This window comes from Oncorhynchus gorbuscha, linkage group LG24 (assembly GCF_021184085.1).
Source record: "Oncorhynchus gorbuscha isolate QuinsamMale2020 ecotype Even-year linkage group LG24, OgorEven_v1.0, whole genome shotgun sequence".
NCBI lineage: Eukaryota > Metazoa > Chordata > Actinopteri > Salmoniformes > Salmonidae > Oncorhynchus > Oncorhynchus gorbuscha.
This window is the reverse complement of record NC_060196.1, coordinates 21506882-21523692: the sequence shown is the minus strand read 5'-3', so window position 1 is coordinate 21523692 and position 16811 is coordinate 21506882. Positions and strand designations below refer to the sequence as shown.

General features: G+C 43.6%; 2 protein-coding genes across 4 annotated transcripts in view; both read right to left on the bottom strand.

The window, feature by feature from the left end:
• The window catches only part of LOC124013396 (sorting nexin-27-like), a 33721-nt gene extending 24859 nt beyond the window's left edge, over positions 1-8862 (bottom strand). The window contains exon 1 of one of the 2 annotated variants that reach the window (XM_046327710.1): positions 8271-8862. In XM_046327710.1, coding sequence (XP_046183666.1) covers positions 8271-8581 — 311 coding nt within the window. In that variant the 5' untranslated portion in view covers positions 8582-8862. The remainder of the gene's footprint in view (positions 1-8270) is intronic. The other variant, XM_046327709.1, reaches the window with a different exon arrangement.
• Positions 8863-13845: 4983 nt separating this feature from the next.
• LOC124012865 (ictacalcin-like) lies at positions 13846-16128 on the bottom strand. 2 transcript variants are annotated; one of them, XM_046326871.1, is made up of 3 exons: positions 16021-16128; positions 14602-14744; positions 13846-14174 (listed from the first exon to the last, which is right to left on the bottom strand). In XM_046326871.1, the coding sequence occupies exons 2-3, from the start codon at positions 14737-14739 to the stop codon at positions 14034-14036; spliced, it is 279 nt and encodes a 92-aa protein (XP_046182827.1). In that variant the 5' UTR covers positions 14740-14744; positions 16021-16128; the 3' UTR covers positions 13846-14033. The 2 variants fall into 2 exon arrangements, with proteins under 2 accessions (XP_046182827.1, XP_046182826.1); XM_046326870.1 differs by lacking the exon at positions 16021-16128 and adding an exon at positions 15284-15434.
• Between the last annotated feature and the right edge of the window lie 683 nt (positions 16129-16811).

The window sequence follows — 16811 nt, the reverse complement described above, 5'->3', positions numbered from 1 at the left end:
CAGCACTGAGGCCAGATGGCAGCAGGTGTATTGGCTAATCTGCTTATCAGAACAAAGGGGGTGGAGGGAGGGCAGCACCTGCTTGCCATACACCTTGTTTCCATCATTACTTATTCATTTCAGTAATACCAACAACAAAAAAGAGTGAGAGAGACAGAGGCTGAGAGGTGGGGGGGGGGGGAGATGGAAGAGAAAGACCGTTGGGAAAGCAGAAGTAGCTGGTTAATGTGTCACATGAACAGTATCAATCATATGACACAGGCAGAGTGGCAAGTTGCACAAGTTGTTGATAAAAATATAGCCTAGCGTTAGGAAGGCAATCCCAACGGCACCTCATTTTCTATATATTTACCAGGGCCCGTAGTGCACTACGTAGGGAATAAGGTGCCATTTGGGACACAGTAAACCTATTGATGACTCAAGTTGGGTCTACCATGTTCCTCATTCATTCCCTCGATTTTTCATTGAGAGAGAAAAGTTTGGTATCAATTCCATTTTCCACTCATGTTATTCAAGAGTAAGGGAAACTAATATTTCATATAAAAGCAGAAAAATATGTGCCTTGAAGAGACTGCACTGCTTCTGCAATGACATAAATGGAGTAATGTGGTACAGAAGGACCATATCCTTTGCAGCCTTAATTTTTTTTAAAGGATGGTATGAAAAGTTAATTATCTCCTCCGAGGTTGATTAAAATAGGCTATTTATGACTTGAGGTGTTGGCCTTGGCAAAAAAAAACATTGCTATTGTACAGTGTCTCAAGGGTCCAGCCATGCCTGTTTCAACTCCACCCAGACACACCGACTTGCACACAAATACACTCAGAAACATGGCAGGGGTGTGGCCTCCCGGGTGGCGCAGTGGTTAAGGGCGCTGTACTGCAGCGCCAGCTGTTCCATCTTGTAAATTCACTAAGTGTATATGTAAATATATATATTGTAATGAAACAGCATGGAGTAAGCCTCGAACCCTCGACCTTCTAGCCCGAGGTCCGGCGCGCTATCGTCTGTGCCGCAAAAGCATGCTCGTGCAGCAGGGTCGATTTCCTCGCTTATAAAGCCAGGGTCGTTACACTACTCCCTCCTTTCAAAGAGCGTGTGCTCACACTAGCTTGCGACTCTACATCTTACAGGAATGCGCACCATCCAAGCACACGCACTGTCGTGGATGCAAGATCCGATCACTTCTGACACCAATGTAATGAAACAGCAGGGAGCAGGTCTCGAACCCTCGACCTTCTAGCCCGAGGTCTGGTGCGCTATAGACTGTGCCGCAAAAGCAGGAACGATATATATATATTACACACACACAGTTGAAGTCGGAAGTTTACATTTACTTAGGTTGGAGTCATTAACTCATTTTTCAACCACTCTACAAATTTCTTGTTAAAACCTCTTAAGGTTACCCCTTACTTTTTCGAACATTCTGTTAAAAATCGCGCAACATTTCAGCGTCCTGCTACTCATGCCAGAAATATAGTATATGCATATGATTAGTATGTGTGGATAGAAAACACTGACGTTTCTAAAACTGGTTAAATCACGACTGTGACTATAACAGAGCGTGTGTTTCATCGAAAAGCGCAAGAAAAACTGATCACCGAAAACTGGGAAAAATATCCATGCGCCACTTGCATGTATTGTCTATGGGGAAGCAAATTACATGGGGCTGAGATTGCAAGTCCTACAGCTTCCACACGATGTCGCCAGTCTTGTCAATTGCCTGGGCTTTGTTTCTTGGTCAAACGAGAAAGAGAGCCCATTCCTTCCGTCTCCGACAGGACATGGAGCTATTCAATACACGTCGCCCCGTGATCAATTTGATAGATTATTAACGTTTACTAATACCTAAAGTTGGATTACAAAAGTATTTCGAAGTGTTTTGTGAAAGTTTATCGTCAACTTTTTTAATTAAATTACGTTGCGTTTTAAAACGGTGTTTTTTCCTGGATCACACACTTTTCATAGATCGATATTTAGGGTATATATGGACCGATTTAATAAAAAAAAAGACCCAATAGTGATGTTTATGGGACATCTAGGAGTGCCAACAAAGAAGCTCGTCGAAGGTAATGAATGTTTTATATTTTATTTCTGCGTTTTGTGTAGCGCCGGCTATGCTAATTATTTTGTTTACGTCCCCTTCAGGTATTTCAGGGTGTTGCATGCTATCAGATAATAGCTTCTCATGCTTTCGCCAAAAAGCATTTTAAAAATCTGACTTGTTGGCTGGATTCACAACGAGTGTAGCTTTAATTCAGTACCCTGCATGTGTGTTTTAATGAACGTTTGAGTTTTAACGAGTGCTATTAGCATTTAGCGTAGCGCATTTGCATTTCCAGATGGCTAGATGGGGCACCTGCGTGTCGGGTGGGCTTAAGAGGTTAGAGTGGCTAGTGATTATATTTTACATCATTTCCCATCAATTCCCATTATTAAAGTGGCTGGAGTTGAGTCAGTGTCAGTGTGTTGGCAGCAGCCACTCAATGTTAGTGGTGGCTGTTTAACAGTCTGATGGCCTTGAGATAGAAGCCGTTGCCGTACCAGGCGGTGATACAGCCCGACAGAATGCTCTCGATTGTGCATCTGTAGAAGTTTGTGAGTGCTTTTGGTGACAAGCCGGATTTCTTCAGCCTCCTGAGGTTGAAGAGGCGCTGCTGCGCCTTCTTCACGATGCTGCCTGTGTGGGTGGACCAATTCAGTTTGTCTGTGATGTGTACGCCGAGGAACTTAAAACTTACTACCCTCTCCACTACTGTTCCATCGATGTGGATAGGGGGGTGTTCCCTCTGCTGTTTCCTGAAGTCCACAATCATATCTCCTTAGTTTTGCTGATGTTGAGTGTGAGGTTATTTTCCTGACACCACACTCCGAGGGCCCTCACCTCCTCCCTGTAGGTCGTCGGTAATCAAGCCTACCACTGTTATGTCGTCCACAAACTTGATGATTGAGTTGGAGGCGTGCGTGGCCACGCAGTCGTGGGTGAACAGGGAGTACAGGAGAGGGCTCAGAACGTACCCTTGTGGGGCCCCAGTGTTGAGGATCAGCGGGGTGATGTTGTTGCCTACCCTCACCACCTGGGGGCGGCCCGTCAGGAAGTCCAGTACCCAGTTGCACAGGGCGGGGTCGAGACCCAGGGTCTCGAGCTTGATGACGAGCTTGGAGGGCACTATGGTGTTAAATGCCGAGCTGTAGTTGATGAACAGCATTCTCACATAGGTATTCCTCTTGTCCTGGATGGGTTAGGGCAGTGTGCAGTGTGGTTGAGATTGCATCGTCTGTGGACCTATTTGGGCGGTAAGCAAATTGGAGTGGGTCTAGGGTGTCAGGTAGGGTGGAGGTGATATGGTCCTTGACTAGTCTCTCAAAGCACTTCATGATGACGGAAGTGAGTGCTATGGGGCGGTAGTTTTTCTTGGGAACAGGAACAATGGTGGCCCTCTTGAAGCATGTGGGAACAGCAGACTGGTATAGGGATTGATTGAATATGTCCGTAAACACACCGGCCAGCTGGTCTGCGCATGCTCTGAGGGCGCGGCTGGGGATGCCGTCTGGGCCTGCAGCCTTGCGAGGGTTAACACGTTTAAATGTTTTACTCACCTCGGCTGCAGTGAAGGAGAGTCCGCATGTTTTCGTTGCAGGCCGTGTCAGTGGCACTGTATTGTCCTCAAAGCGGGCAAAAAAGTTATTTAGTCTGCCTGGGAGCAAGACATCCTGGTCCGTGACTGGGCTGGTTTTCTTCTTGTGGTCCGTGATTGACTGTAGACCCTGCCACATACCTCGTGTCTGAGCCGTTGAATTGAGATTCTACTTTGTCTCTATACTGACACTTAGCTTGTTTGATAGCCTTGCGGAGGGAATAGCTGCACTGTTTGTATTCGGTCATGTTACCAGTCACCTTGCCCTGATTAAAAGCAGTGGTTTGCGCTTTCAGTTTCACGCAGATGCTGCCATCAATCCACGGTTTCTGGTTATGGAATGTTTTAATCGTTGCTATGGGAACGACATCTTCAACGCACGTTCTAATGAACTCGCACACCGAATCTGCGTATTCGTCAATGTTGTTATCTGACGCAATACGAAACATATCCCAGTCCACGTGATGGAAGCAGTCTTGGGAGTGTGGAATCAGCTTGGTCGGACCAGCGTTGGACAGACCTCAGCGTGGGAGCCTCCCGTTTTAGTTTCTGTCTGTAGGCAGGGATCAACAAAATGGAGTCGTGGTCAGCTTTTCCGAAAGGAGGGCGGGGCAGGACCTTATATGCGTCGCGGAAGTTAGAGTAACAATGATCCAAGGTTTTTCCTGCCCTGGTTGCGCAATCGATATGCTGATACAATTTAGGGAGTCTTGTTTTCAGATTAGCCTTGTTAAATTCGCCAGCTACAATGAATGCAGCCTCAGGATGTATGGATTCCAGTTTGCAAAGAGTCAAATAAAGTTCGTTCAGAGCCATCGATGTGTCTGCTTGGGGGGGAATATATACGGCTGTGATTATAATCGAAGACAATATTATTACTCTACAATGTAGAACATAGCAAAAATAAAGAGATCTGTGTGTAATATATATAAACTTTTAGTGCATTTACGAGGCATTACAATACATTGTGAGATACACGTGCCCAACTTCAGATGAGTACCGTGGGGCTTGGACTCTAGACATTTTTGTGAGAAGACCGATATCTGGTATGTCTGACAAACAGTTGTAGCTCTGACAAACAGTTGTAGTTCAGCCATCTTCCACTGCAGATGCGGAAGGCCCACATAGTTGGATGCGAATTGAGATGCAGCCCATGCCAAAAAAAATATAGCTTAAACGGACAGATTTTGATGGTTAATTTAAATATATATATATATATATATATATAACCGTTCAAAATTTTAGGGCCACTTAGAAGTTTCCTTAATTTTCAAAGAAAGAACATTGTGTCCATTTTAAAATATCAAATTTATCAGAAATACAGTGTAGACATTGTTAATGTTGTAAATGACTATTGTAGTTGGAAACAGCAGATTTTTTTAATAGAATAGGTATACAGAGGCCCATTGGGGCGGCAGGGTAGCCTAGTGGTTGGAACGTTGGACTAGTAACCGGAAGGTTGCAAGTTCAAATCCCCGAGCTGACAAGGTACAAATCTGTCGTTCTGCCCCTGAACAGGCAGTTACCCCACTGTTCCTAGGCAGTCATTGAAAATAAGAATTTGTTCTTAAACAATGCTACCTAATATAATGTTTACATACCCTACATTATTCATCTCATATGCATACGTATATAATGTACTCTATATCATCTACTGCATCCTTATGTAATACATGTATCACTAGCCACTTTAACTATGCCACTTTGTTTACATACTCATCTCATATGTATATACTGTACTCGATACCATCTACTGTATCTTGCCTATGCTGCTCTGTACCATCACTCATTCATATATCTTTATGTACATATTCTTTATCCCCTTACACTGTGTATAAGACAGTAGTTTTGGAATTGTTAGTTAGATTACTTGTTGGTTATTACTGCATTGTCGGAACTAGAAGTACAAGCATTTCGCTACACTCGCATTAACATCTGCTAACCATGTGTATGTGACAAATAAAATTTGATTTGATTTAATACTGAAGACAAACTATGAAATAACACATATGGGATCATGTAGTTACCACAAAAAAAAGTGTTAAATCATTGACATTCTTCAAAGTAGCCACCCTTTGTCTTGATGACAGCTTTGCACACTCTTAGCATTCTCTCAACCAGCTTCATGTGGTAGTTGCCTGAATTGCATTTCGATATACAGGTGTGCCTGTTAAAAGTTAATTTGTGTAATTTCTTTCCTTCTTAATGCATTTGAGCCAATCAGTTGGTGTAACAAGGTAGAGGTAGAATACAGAAGATAGCCCTATTTGGTAAATTATGGCAAGAACAGCTCAAATAAGCAAAGAGAAACGACAGTCCATCATTACTAAGACGTGAAGGTCAGTAAATCCCCAAAAAATAAGAACTCTATTCTTAAAGTTTTTTCAAGTGCATTTGCAAAAACCATCCAACGCTATGATGATACTGGCTCTCATGAGGACCACTACAGGAAAAAACAACCCAGAGTTAGCAGAGGATAAGTTAATTATCTTTAAATGCACCTCAGTTTGCAGCCAAAATAAATGCTTCACAGAGTTCAAGTAACAGACATCCCAACAACTGTTCAGAGGAAACTGCGTGAATCAGGGCTTCATGGTTGAATTGCTGCAAAGAAACCACTACTAAAGGATACCAATAATAAGAAGAGACTTGCTTGTGCTAAGAAACATGACCAGTGGAAATCTGTCCTTTTGGTCTGAAGAATACAAAATTGCAATTTTTGGTTCCAACCGCTGTGTCTTTGTGAGACGTAGAGTAGGTGAACGGATGATTTCAGCATGTTTGGTGTGATGGTGCTTTGCTTGACCGCAGAGTGAAGGAAAAGCAGCCAACAAGTGCTCAGCATATGTGGGAACTCCTTCAAGACTGTTGGAAAAGCATTCCTCATGAAGCTGGTTGAGAAAATGCCAAGCTGTCATCAAGGCAAAGGTTGGCTACTTTGAAGAATCTCAAATATAAAATACATTTGGATTTGTTTAGAACTTGGTTACTACATGATTCCATGTGTTTCATAGTTTGTCTTCACTATTATTCTACAGTGTAGAAAATAGTAAATCAAATTTAAACTTGAATGAGTAGGTGTGTCCAAACTTTTGACTGGTACTGTACATATTTACAGCAAGTAACAATGATAATTGTCCATTGAGAAATGTCCTCCCCAGATACATACACTAAATGGCTAAAAGTATGTGCACACATGCTCGTCGAACATCTTATTCCAAAATCATGGGCATTTACTCCCCTCTTCTGGGAAGACTTCCACTAGTTGTTGGAACATTGCTGGGGGGGACTTGCTTCCATTTAGCCACAAGAGCATTAGTGAGGTCGGGCACTAATGTTGGGCGATTAGGTATGGCTAGCAGTCAGCGTTCCAATTCATCCCAAAGGTGTTCGATGGGGTTGAGGTCAGGGCTCAGTGCAGGCCAGTCAAGTTCTTCCACACCAGTCCCAACAAACCATTTCTGTATGGGCCTCGCTTTGTGCTTGGGGGCATTGTCATTCTGAAACAGAAAAGGACCTTCTCCAAACTGTTGCCACAAAGTTGGAAGCACAGAATCATCTACAATAGGGGTAAGTAACCCTGTTCCTCGAGTGCCTCAGGACTGTCCCAACTAGGCACCAAACCTGACCAACTGAGCTAATTGATCAGTTCAGTGACTGACTTAATTCCACACACCTGGTCCAGGTTGGTTAAATCAAAAACCATGAACATGCTGCAGCACTCCAGGACCAGGGATGCCTACCCCTGTTCTATAATGTTATTTGTATGCTGTAGCGTTAAGATTTCCCTTCACTGGAACTGAGGGGCCGAGCCCGAACCATAAAAGACAGCCCCAGACTATGATTCATCCTCCACCAAACTGTACAGTTGGCACTATGCAATGGGGCAGGTAGTGTTCTCCTGGCATCCGACAAACCCAGATTCGTCCGTCGGACTGCCATGGTGAAGCGTGATTCATCACTCCAGAGAACCAGTTTCCACTGCTCCAGAGTCCAATGGCGGTGACCTTTACACCACTCCAGCCGACATTTGGCATTATACATGGTGATCTTAGGCTTGTGTGTGGCTGCTTGGCCGTGGAAGCACATTTTATGAAGCTATCGAGGAACGGTTCTTGTGCTCAAGTTGCGTCCAGATGCAGTTTGGATCGGTGGTCCCGTTCTGCGAGCTTGTGTGGCCTACCACGTTGTGGTATATTTCCACTTCACAATAATAGCTGACCAACAGCTGACCAGGGAAGTTCTACAAGGTCATAAATTTGAGGAACTGACTTGTTGGAAAGGTGGCATCCTATGACGGTGCCACTAGCTACTGCCAATGTATGTGTATGGAGATTGCATGTCTGTGAGCTCGATTTTACACACCTGTCAGCAACTAGTGTGGCTGAAATAGCCGAAACCAATAATTTGAAGGGGTGTCCACATACTTGCGTATATATAGTATATATTGACTCTGGACAGCTAACTTAGCTAGATAGTTTAAAAAATCAGAGGTAGAGTTCACAATTAACCTAGCTAGCTAAGTTAGACGTAGCTAGATAGCTAGCTTGCTAACGTTAACTAGCCAGTCTTGGTGGATATGCCAGCTAGGAAGCTAACGACCGCTATTATGGGTAAAGAAAGCCTACTTACACCTCAAGAATCCTATCACCCTTTGATATGCCAGCTCGGTCCGCAGCCCCTCCAGGCAAAACAGCACTGACATGCTGAAGAGGGGCGTACAATTCCCCATTAATGCTTCGCAGTTGTCCTCCTTCGCTAACTTGTCCACGAACGTTGAATCCATATCCTGATTCCGACTTTACAATTCTAACCATCCGTGGACCTGACGTCACCTGGGTAGCATATTGGCCTCCGGTACCGACTACCGAACCTGCAGCGGGTCCATTACTGGAAGCCGAAAGGAGAGCCGAACGAATTTCATCGCCTTCAACATCCGCCATCTTCTAATCAGAGCCGTACCCCCTCCAGTCTGTGTCTAGCGGATTCAAAACAACAGAGAGTTCGATTGATCTCGCCCGTGTACGCGTCTTTGCACCGGCTGAAAGATTTACATTCGATTTGGAATCGGGGACGGGCTACCTCCCGGGCGTGGAGCAAGTGCCCCCCCACTGTCATATGGCGACGTCGGCTCAGAACCAAAGTGACGTAGAAGCATGATGTTTTCCCTGGTTTTAATGCCTATGGTTTTCCCATGCTAGCGTGATTACAATTCAACCCGGCCAGCGTAAAATAACTCCCTCAGAAATACACTCAGACGAGCTCCTTGTTATTAACCCGCCCCTCGATCGCATCACGAGACCCCATACGGAGATTACAACTCACAAATGTGTTCCATAAACAAAACAACGCACAAGTATAATTTACTATCCACACACAACCTCTTGAATTGCATTTTTTGTATAAATTCAAAATTCTTTGTAAATATGGATAAAGTTGTGAGTAAATGCTCTCACATTGCTATTCAATTCAATTTCAAGCCAGTTAGTGAACATTCTCTAGATGTGCTTTATTTTGATGGTCATCTAGACAGGGAGACCAATTCTGATGAAATGTTCACTAAATTGTCATTTTGACCAATTAGCTCAGCTCTGAAAAAGATCTGATGTGAAAGACTTGATGTGATTGGTCAAAATAGCAATTAGCATAAAAAATATCAGAATTGGGCTGCCTGTCTAAACCCAACTATAGTGCAGCATCCTCTTCTAAATTAGAAGATTAGATGGTATTTACCCTCTGATGTACTCCCATCTGCGCACAATAGTGACCCTCCCCTCCCCAGTCTGAGTGTAGACTGCTACTGCCCGATCCGACACCTGTGGAATAGAAACACAAGACTATGGTTACTCTACTGTTACCCCTTAGAGAACAGGGACATAGCACCTCCTATAAACCACATTTAGCTTACAGTGTTGGGGAGTAGTGAACTACATGCAGAATATGCATATACTATTTTCTTATCTCCAACATAATAAATGGGCACTTTCTCACACCAAACAAAAAGAGAGGAAGGAAAAGGGCCTTCCGTGAGATATTATGGCGATACACAAACAAATTGTTACAGGTGCAAGTGCCACCTAATGTATTGAATGTGTATCAGCCTACTATTCTTTAGTAGGAATTCATTACACTCTGAAAGAAAAACAACTACACGTACATACCCCAACCAGAAGCCATGGATTACACACAACATGCACACTGAGCTAAAGGGTAGAGCTGCCGCTTTCAAGGAGCGGGACTGTAACCCGGAAGATTATAAGAAACCCTGCTATGCCCTCCGACAAACCATCAAACAGGCAAAGCGTCATACCATTCAAGCAGACCACCATAGTCCTTGTGCCCAACAACACCAAGGTAGCCTGCCTAAATTACTACCGACCCGTAGCCCTCACGTCTGTAGCCATGAAGTGCTTTGAAAGGCTGGTCATGGCTCACATCAACACCAGAAACCCTATACCCACTCCAATTTGCATACCGCCCCAACAGATCCACAGATTATGTAATCTATATTGCACTCCACACTGCTCTTTCACACCTGGACAAAAGGAACACCTATGTGAGAATGCAATTATTTGACTACAGCTCAGCGTTCAACACCATAGTGCCCTCATATTTCATCACTAAGCTAAGGACTCTGGGACTAAACACCTCCCTCTGCAACTGGATCCTGGACTTCCTGACGGGCCGCCCCATGATTGTGGACTACTGGAAAAGGAGGACCTAGCACGCCCCCATTATCATCAACGGGGCTGTAGTGGAGCAGGTTGGGAGCTACAAGTTCCTTTGTGTCCACATCACATACACACTTTTATGGTTGGGAATGTCACATATGGGTCTGGATTCAATGAGGTTGAGACCTGGGCTCTCGATTGGCGCAGTGGTCTAAGGCACTGCATCTCGGTGCTTGAGGTGTCACTACAGACACTGGTTCAATTCCAGGCTGTATCACAATTGGATGTGATTGGGAGTCCCATAGGGCGTTGCAGAATTGTCCCAGCGTTGTCTGGGTTAGGGTTTGGCTGGGGTAGGCTGACTTGCCTAGTTAAAAAAAGAAAAGGTTCAGATCATCCACAAAGGTCCAGGAGTTGGACAGGGTGCCCTCTGATGCATCATGATGTGAGCCACAATACAATTGGACCAAGCTGTGTGCCCTGGGGGAGGCCACAAGAGAGTGCTTGGGGTACAGTCTTATGTATCTTGTCACATAGCACTGGTCGGAAAAGGAAGTAAAAAATCCATGGTCTTTGGTTGGACAGATAATTGCAAAAGGTTTCATTGCAATGGTGTGATCCACAAGATCAAAGGCCTTGCTGTAGTCTGTCAAGACCCAAGTGCTTCTGATGTCAGCTGGTCTGCCATGCTTACAAGGCAGTGGGTGGTTGAGCTACCCTTGAAGCAGCTGAACTGTTGGTTGAAGATGTTCTTTTGGATATCCTGTGTTACCCATTCAGCAACAAAACCTTCACAAGCCTAATGAATCTGCCACTGATGAGGCCAGGACCTGGGGCCTTTCTGAACGGAGAGTTGTCTCATGGGCATTTCCCATGGTTCAACAGTAGGGAGTGGCATAGCTGGTAAGAATGCATGTAGGTCTGAAAGCATTAGTTGTGGTACTGATGTGGTTAAAACAGATTAAAACTTGTAATGTATACACTCTTAGAAAAAAAGCTGCTATCTAGGACCTAAAAGGGTTCTGTCCCCATGGGAGAACACTTTCAAAAAATGTTTTTGGTTCCAGATAGAGGCCAATACGTAAAGCTTAATAACGAGCAGTGATACTAGCAAGAGCAGTGTGCGGGTTTCTTATTTTTTCTCATTTTGTTTAACTGTTACCATGCACCTGCAACAAAGATAGCTCAGATGTGAGTGCCTTTTGAATTTTGGTTCCAGGTAGAACCTTTTTGAGTTCCACAGAGGGTTCTACATAGAACCCAAAAGGGTTCTAGATGGAGCCAAATAGGGTTATCCTATGGGGATAGCCGAATAACCTTTTTTTTATAAGAGTGTAGCATTGACAATAGCAGAATGGTTTTCTGGGTTGAGCCCGTCAACTTTGATGGAAATGGTCAGTTTACTGCTGGTCAGAGATTCAATGTGATGGTACCATGTTGCTGGGTTCTCCCTCTTGTTTTTCTGGATTTCAGTGTGGTAGAATGTTGATCTTGATGTCTTGATCTCTCGCTGGGTTTTGTTCCTCAGAGCGTGCCATGAAGGCCAGTCTTTTTCACTGAAGGCTTTCTGTCTGCTTTTTATCAGCTCTTTGATTCTAGGTGAAATCCACTCCTTATCCTGTGCATGCATCCTAGCCACCTGTTCTGGGAAGTAAGCTGCAATGGCGTGATTGAGGGTGTTATAGAAATGGTCTGTTTTCTGCTGTGTGCTCTCCACATTTGTTACTTCCGGCCATTTAAGGAGGGAAAGCAGTGGAGGATGCTGAGTGGAGGATGCGGAGTGGAGGATGCGGAGTGGAGGATGCTGAGTGGAGGATGCGGAGTGGAGACCTGCTCATAATAATGTCTGGAACAGAGTAAATGAAATGGCATCAAAACACATAGAAACCATGTGTTTGATGTATTTTACACCATTTCACGTATTACGCTCCTGCTACTACCACGAGCCCGTCCTCCCCAATAAAGGTGCCACCAACCTCCTGTGAGGGAAAACCACTAGCCACATCCACTGATGCTTAACGCTTTCAATGGTTGAATTACTTTCTTGATGATTACTACAATATTATGATCACTGAGACCCAAAGGTGACATTGTTGTAGGGGTACTATAAAAGTCCACAAAGTTAGTAATGACAAAGTATATGATGGAATTCTGTCTAGTTGGAATGTTAACAAATTGTTGTAATCCATTTCCTGAGAATAGTCCAGACACACCTTAACATGGTCAAAATCACCCATAATAAGGATCCCAGCAACAACATACTTGCTCCGATATCATCAAGGCTAGGAGTGGAACCCTGTGTGGTTGTCTGCTGCAAACGCCTATCAGTAAAAATGACCGACGAGACAAGCGTTCCGAGATGCCGTTCTCTCTCATCAACAAGCTGTTTTCGTCCACAGGACTGCTACTGACTGGATGTTTTTCGTTTTGTAGCACCATTCTTGGTAAACCATAGAACCTGTCCTGCGTGCTCAGGAGTCCGGACGTTTCCGAGAAACTAAAACTGGTGTGCCTGGCACCGACGATCATACCAAGCTCAAAGTCACGTAGGTCACTCATTTGGCCCATTCTAACAAACAATAACTGAATGCCTTGATGCTTGTCTGCCTGCTTTACATAGCAAGCTACACTGTCTGTAGGAGTGAACCAATTTGAAAGTCATGCCACTGCAGTAGGCCTATTGTCTTTTTTTGCAGTTAATTCTATATGTTTGTTGAGATGTTGATGAGGGTCCAAGTATTTCTTATTTTACTAGGCAAGTCAGTTAAGAACAAATTCTTATTTACAAATGACAGCCTAGGAACAGTGCCTTGTTCAAGGGCAGAACACCATATTTTTACATTGTCAGCTCAGGGATTTGATCTAACTGCCTTATTCAGGGGCAGAACAACAGATCTTTAAATAGTCAACTCAGGGATTTGATCTAGCAACCTCTCAGTTACTGGCCCAACGCTCTAACCACTAGGCTACCTGCAGCCGTATACTAAACCTGTCCTCCATTGTCTTTTTGTGTCGGACTGAACAGAGTCATTTACCTGTGATATTCATTCAATAATAGTGCGGCTTCTTGTGCCTTATTGCTTATTACAATATCCATTTTCCAATATGAGTAGGATTAAGTTGCCCATTAGAAACATGCCTACCGGGAGGGACCCCACTCTTCTCAGTGAAGACAGAGAAAGAGAGGTTTGAGGACACATGCCCCCCCGAGTCTTGAGGGGTCTAAGAAGTTACACATGTGCTATATACCAAACCCTTTGGTGGTGATTAAACAGATCCACTGATCTCTTGTTTAGCTTAATAGTTATACCATTCACCAGAGGCAGATGTCTCATATCATATGTACTCAATAGTATGTAGGCCTAAGCCACTGCATATGCATATAATGAACCCAGCTATTTCCCGTTGTGTGAAATGGATGCACATTTTCATACAAGAAAGGCTTTAAACACAATTTTAGTAAGAAACACCTCAGCAAGAAACATGTGATATGAAGAGGTGACAGCAGCACGAAAAAATGACACCAGACCAGGTGGAACATACTCATCTAATTTCTTTATCGATGGACTTTGCATTACAAGGACAACTTCCCAGATTCAACCTGTCTATTATATATTACTGCAGTATTACTACTCTAGACTGCTTCGCTGTTTAATAATCTCTGTTAAATTGAGTGGTCTCCTCCTGCAGTTTTGTATCATGGCCACTAGGTGGTGTACGTGCTCTACTTCTTTATGAAGAACTCATTGCACATCACTGTGAGGCAGGACACGAGGGTGACATACTCCTTGAAGTCAACAGTGTTGTCTTTGTTAGAATCCAGGTCCTTGAAGATTCTGTCCACTGCTGACTTGTCACTGGCTTTCTGAAAACCGACAGAATGCAGAAGAAAGAAGGGGGAGCTTAACAAGAAAACTGTCTTGACACACATGCTGTATTTCTGGCCAAAGGTGATATACATCTTAGTGAATTTAAATATGTTGGGATGCCATTGCTGGAGTTAGCAAGCATTGTTTATTTGAGCTGTATTCAGAAATGGACCCAATCTTTCCGGCATTCCTATTTTGCCCGACCCAACAGATCTCTGAAGAGAGAGCACTGACCCTGCCTCTAGAGCAGGGGGTGTCAAACTCACTTCCTGGAGGGCCCTCACCTGGATCTCTCAGTCTCAATTTAAGGAAATAACAAAAAGACACATGCCCTCCAGGAATTCAGTTTGACATCACTGCTGTAGTGCAACAAAACAAATCTGATCTCAGATCATTATGAATTGTATGCTCAGTCTCACTCACCCCAAGCATCTCCCCTAGTTCAGCCTGGAGCAGCTCTTTCAGCTCGGCCTTGCTGAGGGTCAACTTGTCCCCCTCCTTCCCAGAGTACTTGTGGAAGGAGGCGATGAGGAGAGACATGGCCTGCTGGATCCCAGACATGGTGACTATAGTTGAAGGGGAAAACAGAGAGGGACACAGAACCTAGTGAAGCACTAAATAAAAAATATTTCTAGACATTGCTGTTATTGCTTACTATAGATAAGAATATTATTTATCCGTTCTTTGACTCTCAAAGTATGAAAACTCAATTCGGTGGGGCATTAAACCATTTCAATGAATTCACTGAAAGCATATGGTTGTTGCATTGCATGATACTGTAGCTTCATCATCATAGCTTTTGTCTCTTGTGTGTTTCTCTGTATTTTCCAATGAAAGGAATCAAAACAAAACCTGGTTTCCTCTGAGCCCATGGTAGCACCCTTTTCCCTACATAGTTCACTACTTTTAACCAGGGCCCTACCATAGTGAACAGGGTGCCATTTGGGAGGCAACCATGGTCTCTACCACAGGTTCTATGGTGAAAAACACAAGCACTGTTATGGCAACGCCATGCTCTCCTGGTAATTAACATGGCTCCAGATGAGGAAACATGTAACGGGCAAATCCCGTCTGTGGATTACACTTCTACTGAATAACACCTCACCATATTTTTCCATATGCTGTGTGTTTACCCCAAGTGTCACTTCTTTAATCTTCTTGTCTTCCTCTCTCTCTCTCTCTCTCTGTGTGTGTGTGTGTGTGTGTGTGTGTGTGTGTGTGTGTGTGTGTGTGTGTGTGTGTGTGTGTGTGTGTGTGTGTGTGTGTGTGTGTGTGTGTGTGTGTGTGTGTGTGTGCGTGTGTGTGTGCGTGTGCGTGTGCGTGTGCGTGTGCGTGTGTGTGTGTGTCTGCTCTTGAGGATGTGGTTAAGGGAGCAAAGGGTAGAGCCAAGGGAATGTTAGCCAGATGAGACAGAGAGAGAAGGAAATAATGAAAGATGGGCGAGTCAGGAAAAGGGAATGAGAATAGGAGAACCACAAACTGCTGCGATATTACAACTACTGACTAGTACTCACAGCGATAAGTTAAACTCAACCTGTCCTCCGCAATGCAAAACACATTGGTACAGAATGACTGGTTTGCAAGCCTCCATTACAGAATCAAGTCCTCATAATAAACCAACCACATTAGGAACCAAAGAAGGACATTTTGTTTAAAAGTGCAAAACTCCGAAACAGAAGTCAAGTGAGCGAAGGGTTAAATCCAAAAACCAAGAGAAAAAATGTAAGTGCACAAAACAAAACATACCGAGCAGGGATTACATTTCAAAACCACCACAGTAACATTGACGTTTAAACATTAGGGAGCACAATTTAGAAACCCAAGATTAAAGTTGCTACTCACCAAGATGAAGGAAGAATTGTGGGGAATGAGAAAGCAAAGGGAAAAGTGAGTGTATGGAGAGAGAGAGAGTGGTGGAGGTTGGGATGTAAGGGTTGTTTTATACATCACCACACCCTCCATCCCTCCCTCTTTTCTTTCCTACACTCTCTTCCCTGTCTCTCTTTCTCTTTCTCTGGTACATGAACTATTTTACTCTTCAACTATTCTCTTCATTCATTTCTCATATCCAACCATTCATTCCCCTTGACTTTAGATGCAATACAAATACACTTAGAATCCACTGCCCTTCTCACAATACAGGTGAATCGATGCATTTAGATTAAGCTTACTTTGAGTTTATGACCAGTATTTTTTAGTTGTATTGTACGTTTACAGAGAATGGATTTGCTTTAGAAATGATTCAATTGCAAAGTATTAAAGCCCAAAATGTATTACTGGCTTCCAAATAGGTCTAGTGTTTTAACTTGTTTTCAATGAATTAGATGATGCTAACATTGAATCTGCCAACTCATATGTCTTAATGCACTGCATTACGTACAATACGTTATTGATACTGTGCACTTGTGGTTTAGTTCACATACAATGTAATGCCCTACAGACTTGTATTACATGGTACTTATGGAGAAGATAAACATACCCATAAATATACTGTTGTTTACATGGTAATACGAGTGCCATTCAAAAAGTCAAAGGTAGCACATAGTAGAGTTTATGAGAAAACATTTCACTTATTTAAGTGTTGCATGGCAGCAGATCTTGAGTTTCATTTCACCACAGGTCTCCGTCCCAAA